Raw genomic sequence first — 12,589 nt, 5'->3', positions numbered from 1 at the left:
TATGTGCATTGAGTTGATATGCAAAATGTTTTGCTGTGTTTGTATTCCAATGCATTTCAGGAGATTGTGTTTTCATAAATGAGATCTGTTGTTGTTTTACACTTTGCCTGTTGAACTCACTGATATGTTTTGAGTTAGAAGAACTGAAGTTGTAGACCACAGAATTGCTAAAGACACAATATATTTTTGATAGTTATTTTTGTGTTATGAATTCAGTTGTAGAGGCATAGGCATTGCAGATGATGTTCCTTTAAAAATGTTTTGTTTTCATTTTCCTTTATATCTGCAAAGAGCATTATATATTAGTATATGAAAAACATTGTGTAAATATTAAGTACTGTACACATAGATAGAAAGCTGTATCGATTTTCATTCCAATTTAAGCATTGCTAAAATGTCTGTACGGGATTTATCATATTATTTCTTTTATTTTCACTTTTCAGTCATTAGAATGCTTGTGTTTTCCTCTTTTGGGTATATGTTATGGAATGACAAGATATGGGCAAAGGGTAATGTTATGTATGTATGTATGTATGTGAGGAAGAATTTAGCTAATTCTTCTTAGAATAGCATTCGTACAACTTTAGGAAGTAATAGTTCAGTACTGTAAGAAAATTACCTTTATTTATGTGATTGTGAGTTATAAGAAAGTGATTTGTTGAAATATGCAAAGAAAGATTTGCGCAATCAGTCAAAGATGGAGTTTTGATGATGTCTTTCTTGAACATATATCATCAGGCTCGACACAATACTTCCTTGCAGATGATGCTTAAATGCTTTGTAGATGTAAACATCGTTTCAGAATCAAAACTCGCGAACTTTACATTGATGCTTCCATTTGGTGGAAAAGGTCAGATGCCTGGTGTAACTGACTCTTTCTTTTTTTTTTTTGTAGCTGCAAAGTAAAGAATAGAAATAATTATATCATGATGCTCAAGTACAGCCTGTCAAGTAATGTTTCATGGCTGAGAGACCTTCATGATCATGCCATAATTTCCCCCACTTCTTGCGAGCTACAGGTATGAACTTGAAGATTATTCATATATAGAGAAATTATATATGTGTATATTTACATATAAACTTTTAATGTATAAAACAAATATGACTACCAAGCTTGGAAATGCAGGGGGTCAAATATCCATAAGTAGATCGACAGCATATCATGACTTTCTAACAAAATATGACTGCCATAAATAGAGATTCACACATTTATCTAAAACCAGTTGTGTGGTAAACGAGGCAATGGTTTCAAATTCATCAGCTGATATTAATTCAAGAAATGGGCAAGCAAATTGCATGGAAGATGTGGGATCGATTCTTGATGATTACATGAAAACACAGTTGTGTATTTGTCTATTTTCCATTCACGTACGTAGATGCCATGTGGAGATGAAATATGACAAACGTTTCATAAGCCTTTCAAAAAGGAGGAATAAGCTTTAAGATAGTGCTGTTATTAAGAGGCATTGTATGGGGATTTTATTTTTTATTACAAAATTATGTTTGCAGAGTGGTCATGTGTATTATGAATGTGGGAAGCAGATCCTTTTGCAACATGAAATTTTGTCAATCAGCTGCTTATGTAAAAATTACAAGAAAACCTTGAGTGAAGTCATATACAACAAAGGTAACTAGCTGAGATATGGGAGTGTGTATTCTTAATTTGGTCACATTTTTGTGATTAACCAATTTTTGTTGAACACATACACAGAGACTCCAACTCTCCCGTTTTCAACGGGAGATCTCCCGCCGAAAACCCATTTTTGCAAAATCTCCCGTTCTCCCGTTTGAAATTTAATTTCTCCCGCCCTGGCTCTTTGTCTCCCGTTGGAAAGGATTTCTTACATATTTCTATCGTATGTTGGAAAAATAAGCCTTAGATAGCACCAGAGAGCATCTAGAACCCTGGGAATTTCGCGCTTCGCACACATCAACTTTGAGTCTCCCGTTTGCTAGGGGTTTCAGGCGGGAGAATCTCCAGATCAGAAGGTACTTTGGGTTGGAGTCTCTGCATACAGAGCATGTATGTGTTCATCAGCGTGTGATCAGCATGTGTGCGCCTGTAAAATGGCTTCGACTGGCTGGAATGCTCCCCAGGGAGTGGAGAATTAGCACTGTTAGTGCTGGTTGGAAATGATGTATCCAGTGACCGGGGTGATAGTAGTCTGTAAAGCGCATTGAGATACCTAAGAAGTTTGAAATGCGCTATATAAAAACTAGCTATCATTATTATCATTGTTATTATTATTACACGTACATCCCCAGTTGTTTTACACACTGTGTTCTTCACAATGACAGTAAGAAGAAAACTTGCATAAGCAATGGATTGTATTGTATATTTTGGCCGTTATCTCAATAGATTAATGGATTCTAATTTGGGTTGTAGATAGCTTGTCACTGTTGTCTTCTTTTTTTTTTCTTCAAATTATTAGGCTCTTAAAATGTATCACATAAGCATAGACAAGCAAGCACCTAGAATTGTAGTGCATACTTTTCAATTATTGTTACATCACAGTGTGATAATCATGTTGTGAACTTGAAACTATTGAAGTATTATCTGTTTAAGTATTTCTTTTCCCCTTAGCTTTAGTTACATGAGACAACCTACATTGTGCTTTATGACTGACATTTCTATTATTATTTTTGACATTATATAATGATTATTGACATTTTAAAGTGCCTATTATGCAGACTGCACCTTATGTTTATGTATGGCAGCTCCGTAATCAAGTATTGTTAAAAACAAGGAGTCCCCTTAAAGGCCAGTTTAGAAGTTTTGGGGATTGTAGAGGTTAGCACTAACCATCATCTGTGATAAGTAACATTCCAATGTACTTTTTAAGCATAATAGTAATCGTTTTCTGTATATGTTCTTCAAACATACACAAATGCAATGTTCACTGCAACCACATTTTAGCTGCTACATTTCTGAAAGCTCATGAATATTCATAGTGAAGTTGAGTTATTAATGCAAATGTGGTTGTCATGGTAGTCAACAGGTGTCTCTATATGTTCTCCACAAATTAATGCACTAGTGTAATGCTTTCTGTGACCATATTTTGGCTGTTATATTTCTTAAAGTTCATGAATATTCATGATAAGGGTGAGATATTATGCAAATGTGGTCGTCAACTGTGTTATGTCGAGATGTGCAAGTTGTAGGAGATGACTTAGTTAGTGGTCATATTGCTTCTACTTGAAGCTTGCATGGGGATATGCAAACAGCGATAAAATTATACTGCTTATGTAGCCAATAACATTTGCTTTCCCTCCAGTTACAAATCCTGTTTTACAGTCGGAAGGTTTTGTTTTTGTTTGTTTTTCATTCCTACTCTCTGTCAGAAAATGTTTTCTTTGTATAGATATATTTTCATGTTACTTTCATTGGACCATTTAAAGTAGACAATTAAGAAGACTTTGTAAAGTGGTAGTATGTGTGCCCTTGCCGTTGAAATACCATCCCCCCCCCCCTTTTCCAGTCTACTTGCAGAATGTCAAATAAAATGCCATGTGGTGCAATACCAAAATCATGCCTTGGAAAAAAGTTCTGTTAATACAATTGTGACTGTGTATGTATGTATGTATGTATGTGTGTGTATGTATGTAAATGTGTATGTGTGTATGTGTGTGTATGTATGTAAATGTGTATGTGTGTATGTTTGTATACATGTACCTGGTATGTGCTTTGTACTTTGTGAAGTATTTCTCTGTGTGTCTTTGTGTTTTTGTCATGATTATCTTAATTATTGAATATCATAGTGTAGTATGTGGCAGAGAAGATGCATGTAATGCACAAGGGGGGGGGGGTGGGACCATTGTAACAGAGTACCCTATCCCCATGTCATCATAATTCAAATACTGTACAACCTAGGGAAGCTATTTGGCTGAAGATTTGTTTGTTTGTGTCAAATTTCTCACCGATACAAATATTAAACCATCAGATCAAACCACATTTCTAAGGAACACAGCTAGTTATACGCACCCTCATACGCACCCTCATACATACATCTTTCTTAAGCACAAAATATATTATACAAGATAATATGATTAAAAAATAATTTATTTTGTGTACTATGTACTTTGCTCAATACCATGCAGAAAAAAAAGATTAACCCCCTAATCTTGGCCAAATAATGTCTTACATATTGTATCATGTGTCAGATTTATCATTTCTTGTTTGTGTTCAAAATTCCCCCCCCCCCCCCCCTCGGGGAAAAACAAATATATATATGTATATATATAACGAAGAATAAACCGGTAATGCAATATTTCGCCAATATAGAGTTTATTGAGCAACTCAAATTTTCGGTGGCTTCCATCCACCTTCTTCAGGAGTCTCGACGCGGAATGTCAATGTCAAAACAAAACATAAATTGAACATTAAGAGCGCGCACTCATATACACAGAATTGGTTGCTATGGGAGTGCGTACCCTTTACAATGATGCTGCCATGTAGACGCAATGTAGTCAAGGCACCCCACGCATAAGGAGGAGGACATTGACAAGCTTATTACGTAACAATGGTGTTCAATTACTTTGTATTGACACAAGTTATGATATCGACATACTATGTACTCATCAACGTACCATAGGTTACAAAAATAAGTTAAAGAGCGCTCCAGCAATTAAATTGTTTCATGTTGTGATATCGACACATGTAATCATAAGTTCCAAAAATAGGTTGAATAGCACTCAAACAATTAAATGACTCAGAATACAATAATCATCGGTAGGAAGAAGTCGATATAATAATTCCTGTACAATAATCATCGGTAAGAAGAAGTCGATATAATAATTCCTGTTAAGAAACAGTTCAGTGTCTCACTGAAATCTAAACAGATTTGAACATACAAGTGTGAAATTGATTGTATCATACAAATGAGTATTAGGATGACAGTGTGAATCCATCTATAGAAAATAATACAAAGTAAGAGTAAATTGATTATTAAGATGTATATATATATATATATATATATATATATATATATATATATATATATATATATAAACACAAATATCTCTCATTAAAATAAACTTTCAGAGTGGGTTATATGACACATTATCATAACTATTATTCAGAATGAGAAAAGGTCCCTATATTGGACTCTTTATTTCTTTCGTGGGCACTAATATCATTAAGTAAGTTAAAGGACAAGTTCACCTTCATAGACATGTGGATTGAATGAATACAGCAATATTAATAGAACACATCAGCAAGAGTTTGAGGAAAACTGGACAATCCATTTAAAAGTTATGAATTTTTGAAGTTTCTGCTCAGTCACATGCTGGATGAGAAGACCACTACAGCTTGTGATGTCATGTATGTGTACAACGATATGAAATTCAACGTATTTTCACTTTTCTCGCATAATAAAAGAAAACTTGACTTCCCTCTTACAGAAGGCAAGGGGAAATAATTACCCTTGTTAACATGCGTCAGTGACGAGTTGATGAGGAAATGTGCACTTTTTTCGAAAAGTAAAATTTTGTGAAATTCTCTTTATATTTTCCTTTATACAGCGTTGTTCGCATGTGACATCATACTCTGTAGTAGTCTCCTCTTCCAGCAGTGACTGTGCAGATACTTAAAAAATTCATAACTTTTGAACGGATTGTCCCATTTTCCCCAAACTTTCACTGATGTGTTCTACTAATATTGCTGCATTCACTCAATCCACATGTATATGAAGGTGGACTTGTCCTTTAAGGATGGTATATTGGTTGAGATGAGGATTCATAGCTTTTCATTTTTTGTAACATACTTAAAAACCACTTTATGAAATGTTGAAGAACATACAATTCTGTGAGGACTTCACATTTTATTTGATGCATGAGAATTGGTTTTGAAACAACTGAGATATTCAAAGACAAAGTAAAACAAAGCCATCCTAATAAAACTATTAAAAGGTGGGTCCCACCTTTTATTAGGATCATTTCTTTTTGGGTATCTCAGCCATTTCAAATCCAAATTTCATCAAATAAACTCTGAATATTCTGAGCCATTACAGTGATATATTATCTACGTCTAATCTGTACCTTGGTTTTCCGTTCCCGATCCCAGAAATAGACATTCATTTTCCTCTACTGTACAAGATGAAAGGATGAGCGTAATCGCGATATTATCGATTGCCAAGATTTTCGGTATTGTCACTTCATCAAAATGGCGACGCCCATGGACTCACAAGACGGCGCGAGTCGTCCTCAATTATCAACCCTTTTCGATGATGCAAGAATTATTCAGACGCAGTTAGAGAATTCCTCAGAACCGTCAAATAGCAGTGCATTTCAGGTGAGGAGATTAATGATTTTGTTGCTATTAGGAAAGACTACATTCCACAACAATGGAGTTTGGTAGAGTGTAATGTAGTCCCACATGCTGCTATTGATGTGGGGATTTCTGAATCGCACTACGTAGTAGACTGGGTCTAAATTATAGTAAGTATTATAAAGGGGATTAGATCCACAGATATAAATAGGTAGATTGATCAAGCCCATTCACAACCCATGCGTAGCTTTATAGCCAGTTGCGCGCACATTACATGCCGCCATTTTGTTAGTCTTCTGTTACGTCACGGCTTGCGATGAACAGGGGGAGGTAAAAAAGAAGTAAAAAAAAGTCAGCGTAGGCCTGCGCTCTATGCTGTGACTCTGCAAACCCTGTTCTGTGCACGCAAGCCGTGACGTAACAAAAGACTAACCAAAATGGCGGAGATTGCGTGCGCTGGCTATGCTTTCTGACCCCACTTGATCATTCTACCTATATAGTTCTGTGATTAGATCTCGCGCAGGGACTTAAAATGGTCGCGCATAGCGAATCTGCGTATAGCTATAATAGCAATATTACGCGTGGTAGTAAGCGCAAAATTTGCCGATACGCCCATGGAGTAAACATACCTGACAGCCGCTAAACATGAGAAGGAAACAGGTAAGAAATTTTGAATTCGAACAAATTTTTCACTAAATTTCCAATTTTTTACCTTGTAATTTACCTGCCTCTTACTCTTAGCTTAAAATCTGTAATGTTAAGGATGTTTTAGCCTAGACGTGTCGTCTCGCGTGTCTCGTTCGTAGCCGATAGAATTCGTAATTTGTTCGATCGATCATTTAAATTTATAATATTCTACGAAAGCCGAAGCACGTTACAGCCGCAGAGGGGCAGACACTTTCACGCATGAAACTACATACTAACATAGGGCAGCTGCGCGACCTTTACATACAGTACCCCCGAGAAATTGAACGCATAAAATTAAGTCCGACATACAAACGGCGACAGCGCACTACTCCGTCATCGTATTATCAGGAGATTCTGGGAGGTGATTTTTCTGCATTTTCGTGATATTTATGGAGAATTTCAGGTACAATTGTGGAATAATTTCTATAATACGAGTATCACAAACTTTCGTGCGCGATATCTAGACCCCTAAATCAACCATATATAGTACATGTAGCGCGATCCGCGATAAATCTAGAGTAGCTTAGGTAGCGCCTGTGAATTTAATGACAATGTCTTTACCATCCAGCCACATGCATCTGGTTGAACTTGTAGCCATGCCCATGACCTGAGTCGCTGGATACAGCCACACACGTATAGAATTCTAGACCATCTACGCATAATAATTCGACCACAATGAACATTGCGCTGCAAAGTAATTTGTAATAGGCCCAGGGATGCCAAGTTCAATAAATTTTTATGAGTGAGATTTTCATGACTCAGCATCTCGGCGAGTGAATGTGCGCCCAAGCGAGGGTGTGGGAGGGGTTTCTTTCCCTCCGCCCCCCCCCCCCCCCCCATGGCCTCCCATGGTAGGGAGCTTTTTCAATTTTTAGCTCTTAATGGTGCTATCAGGTGCTCACTTAAGTGACTAGTTTTTACTTATTTTGAAAGACAAAAGGAAAATGTACCTTCAATTGTAACTATCACTAAAGTTTTTAATCCTTTGAGCTATGCTCCTTATTATGGGCCCAAATTGCAGATTTTGCCCGATGCGTAAGAAAAATGAGTGCCATGCGTGAGATCGTGAGACGACCCCTAAATGCTTGAGTCTCACTCAGAATGCGTGAGACTTGGTAGCTCTGTAGGCCCCCTATAAATTTTTAATGACAATGTGTTTTGGATGTGATTTTCAACTGTAGGCCTGTATTCGTTTCATATGTGTTTGCAATTTTCCGATCCTGAGTGATACGACTGCACTCTTTGAATGGTGTTACGTATGTAATTTTTATGTAAGTTTTACACTCACAATGCGTTAGTCTGCTGATAGAGCATAGGGTCTAGATAGCGTTTATCATATGATAATCATAAGTACACCAAGCCATGAAATGAGATCAATTATGTGTAGATTGATACATAATATAGACATAAATAGTAATTAAATCAGCTGAATTTTCTGTTTTCTTGAAAAAATCTCGCATTTTAATAACTTTTCGCGTTCACGATTTTCCCATTGTAGTGGCGGCTTCGATTTGCTCATCTTCTTAAGTAGAGAGCTCGCTTGCCCTGAGCCAGCGCGCGGCGTCAGCATACGTGGGATGGCAGTCATAAATCACACAACATCCATAGTGACTCCCAACGGCAGCAACCACAAAACTCTTCGCGGGCCCCGATCGGCAGCTGATTTCACTGAAACCAGGCATTACAAGGTCCATTTCGTGTACTGTTGTTAACACATGCGCCTACTATGTGAGGTCAACAAATCTTTCTTTCAAGAATTCAGAAAACATTTCAATTTTGAAAAAAGTGTAGTTTCGATACTGCCATGTTTTGCGCAATGTGGATTAAGTATAAAATACACCAAAGGTCACAGCAAATAAGGTGTGCGAAATTTCGACTTAGCGTGCTGAAGAGATCGTCCTCCTCGGGCTACTAGCGGTAGGTAGCAGACACAAACCCACTTGCAGGAAGGCAAAAGTAGTTCAGGTTTATGATTCGAATACATTGTTTGCCATACGGCCGTATTACTTTTGAAAAGAATGATATAAATGCACCCCTGCCATAAAGCCCGCCGCACACTACACGATTTTGCCCCGATTCACCGGTCTTAAGACCTTAAGACTATAAGTGTGACGTCACAGTCTTGCCATTTTTTAGTCTTACGACTGGGTCTTAGCGCCAGTCGTAGAGATTTGACATGTTGAATTTCTACGACTGGTCTTAGGCTTTCAGCCATTCACAATGCAGTAAAATGCAAGCGCACACAGTGCGCACTGCGCACGCTTTACAGTCGGGTCGTATAGTGTGCGGTGTCCGGTCATACGACTGGTCTTAAGACCCAGCTTGGCTGAAGACTTTAAGACCAGTCGGATTGTGTAGTGTGCGGTGGCGTTAACTGATACAGCTAGCGATCGTCGCGAGTGGGCTCAGAAGTTGAGCACTGCGTGTGTAGAAAACGATGTACGTGTGCGAGAGCGCCATCTAGTGCTGACTGACGAACGCTAGTCTAGAATAAAACAACCAGATTGAATGAATATGAACCATTTGTCGGCTAATATTTGTTTTAAAGAGAGATGGTTTAGTCATAATTGTTATTTGCAATTCATATCCTATGTAGATATTTTTTGGGTTTTTTTTATCATTAAGAATATATTACAAATTTGTTTAGATAAGGATGGCAGACCAACGCCATTTAAAGACTATCTTCCGGGGGCGAAATGGATGCGCCTATTCTTGAGGAGACCCCCTGAGATTTTGCAACGGTTGCCGCAGGCGATGGGGGTTCAACCTGGCCGTCATCACAGCAGACAACCTGGATGCATGGTTTTCCCAGCTGGAGATGTTCATGCGGTGACATAACGCTTTGTTTATTCTCTCACAGCCATCCGGTATTTTCAACTGAAGAGTTGGCTTTCCTGCTTGGCGGGAAAACTGACAGAGTGCTAATACAGAGGGGTGGTAAGGCGGTCTCCAGATACTCCCAATGGGGACAATACCCAAATAACACTCCTCTGTGCCATTTCGGTGGATGGAAAGTTTCCCACGCTCGTGTTCGCTGGAAAGAGGTTCCGAGTGAATCCACTGGAAGGAGGACTGGCTGAAGCATTTATGGGCAGGTGTGAGAATGGGTGGATGGATGGTGAAGTCCTCCATGACTTCATCTTATATAGCTTCATCCCGTTCTTGGACCAGAACGGTGTGCACAGGCTGGTCATCCTTCTGGTAGATGCCAGGCCATACGAGTCATCTGAGTCTCGAAGTCGCGGAACTCTGCAACGAAGAAAACATCATCCTGTACTGCCTCCCAGCCCACTCCAGCCACTTCCTCCAGCCGTGCGATTTAAGCGTGTTTGGGCCCCTGAAGGCAGCATGGGGAAAAAATCTGCTCAAAAATCCGGGCGAGGTGGTCAGGAAGTTGATCTTTGCTCGGGCTCTTTGATCAGCCTGGGAGGAAGTGTCCTCCAAGCCTCAGCTTGCGAGGAGTGGATTCAGGGCAGCGGGGATATTCCCCTTCATCCACCTCCTGCCGAAGCCTGTCCACCTCCCGCCAAGGCCTGTCCACCTCCCGCTCAGGCCCACCCATCTCCAGCCGAAGCCTGCCCTCCGTGAAGGCCCACCCACCTCTCTCCATTGAGGCCCACCCACCTCTTGAGGCTCGCCAGGGCCCACCACATGAGCAGTACATCAGCCCTGCCCTCGAGGAACAACTGGTCCTCCCTAAAGCCCAAAGGAGGGCATCAAGCAGGAGGGCAGCTACTGATGACAAGCCAAAATGCATCAATAGTACTGTCTTCATCGAGAGGAAGAGGGAAAAGCAGAAGCAAAAGGATGAAGAAGGGGACAAGAAGAGGAAGAGAAAGCTAGAGAGGGAGAAGAAGGCAGCAGAGAAAAACAATCAGAAGAAATCAAAGATAGACGTGAATGTGTGGGGGGCATCCCACGAGACCGACACCCACGAGTCATACGGTCCACGAGACCGACATCAATAATAGGTCCATGAGTCATACAGCCCACGAGTTATACGGCTCAGGAGTCATACAGCCCATGAGTTCGACACTACGCACAAAAGGCTCGTGAGACCGACACTAAGCAAACATAGCCCACGAGACCGACACTAAGCAATAAAGGCTCATGAGACCGACACTAAGCAAAGAAAGCCCACGAGACCGACAGTAGGCAAAAAAGGCCCATGAGACCGACACTAAGCTAAAAAGGCTCACGAGACCGACACTAAGCAAAGAAAGCTCACGAGACCGACAGTAGGCAAAGAAGGCCCACGAGACCGACAGGATAAACAGCGCCATCTACATGTCAATCACCTGTACAGGGTGTTCCATGAACGCAAAAATAACATACTGGCGGTTGTAATTTGTAAATTTTAATGAACGACATCAAACATGTATTTCTACATACTTCTGGTGGGGGGGGGGGGGGGGGGGGCAAGTGTGGGAGCGACATTGTTATCAAGTAGAAAAATAGAATTGTATTCTTCATGCCCCCCCCCCCCAAAAAAAAAGACCCCCCCAAAAAACCCACAAATGAATTAAAAAGAGGGCAAGAATGATGTACGGATTAATTTTAAAGCTTTGATAATGCCATCGTGCTATTTTAATAGGCTTTCCCAGTTTTTAGGTAGAAGATGGAGAGGATATAATTTTTACCTCTTCTCTTTCCCGATTCACTAGTTACTTATTCTATTTTAGATTTTCTACCCTCCTGCATGGAAGTTTTGCAGTAAGATCTATTTGTAATTTTCTCTGTAACTGTAATGTAATGCTACTGATTAAAACGTTTTATATCGCAGGGATTCACCTCAATTTGTGGCTTGTGTTATTCTCCTCCAAACAGTACATTTTTCGTAAAATACAATAGCTGTTTTCATGGATGCATCTAATTTTTTCCGAATCCCTTACGCTACCTTAATAGACGATTACGTTATTTTTATTTCTAATTAATACTAATTCAACACCCTCGCAGGTTTACTGCGGAAAGATCTGTTACACGCTTTTACTGTACTTTGTTCATTTTTTTCACAAACAAACACCCATGCAAACACAATTAAAGATCCTGATCATTTCAGGGGGGGGGGGGCAACTGATGGGGTTACACCCTGTCGGAGATGGCAACTCTTCTTTTCCATCTCTCATATCTCCCTATGCTAAGTATCAGGACACCCTATACAATTTATTGGTCTATAGGTGGCGCTGTTCATCCTGTCGGTCTCGTGGGCCTTCTTTGCTTAGTGTCGGTCTCGTGAACCTCTTTTGCGTAATGTCGGTCTCGTGAGCCTTGTATGCGTAGCGTCGGTCTCGTGGACCTTTTAAGTGTAGTGTCGGTCTTGTGGGCTTTGTTTGCTTACTGTCGGTCTCGTGAGCCTTTTGTGCGTAGTGTCGGTCTCGTGAGCCGTATAACTCCTGGGCTTATTTTACTTGATGTCGAACTCGTGGGCTTTATTTACTCAGTGTCGACCTCGTGGGCTGTATAACTGGTGGGCTGTATGACTTGTGAGCTGTATGACTCGTGGGCTGTATGACTTTTGAGCTGTATAACTTGTGGGCTGTATGACTCGTGGGTGTCGGTCTCGTGACGTGCACCCAATGTGTGTGCCGAATATCGAGGGGAGTATGCCGACAATCCAGAGGAGTGGGTGGGCTGTGA

General features: G+C 40.0%; 1 protein-coding gene across 1 annotated transcript in view; it reads left to right on the top strand.

The window, feature by feature from the left end:
- Positions 1 to 6,160: 6,160 nt before the first annotated feature.
- The window catches only part of LOC139730832 (immunoglobulin-binding protein 1-like), a 28,866-nt gene continuing 22,437 nt past the window's right edge, over positions 6,161 to 12,589 (top strand). Inside the window, exon 1 of the mRNA XM_071641704.1 lies at positions 6,161 to 6,289. Coding sequence (XP_071497805.1) covers positions 6,161 to 6,289 — 129 coding nt within the window. The remainder of the gene's footprint in view (positions 6,290 to 12,589) is intronic.

The sequence above is a fragment of the Diadema antillarum genome, unplaced genomic scaffold, assembly GCF_040938485.1.
Source record: "Diadema antillarum isolate AM-2024a unplaced genomic scaffold, OU_Dant_1.0 seq00000338_RagTag, whole genome shotgun sequence".
In the NCBI taxonomy this organism is placed as follows: domain Eukaryota; kingdom Metazoa; phylum Echinodermata; class Echinoidea; order Diadematoida; family Diadematidae; genus Diadema; species Diadema antillarum.
Note: the sequence above shows the minus strand (reverse complement) of the source record. Positions and strands in the feature narration are given on the sequence as shown.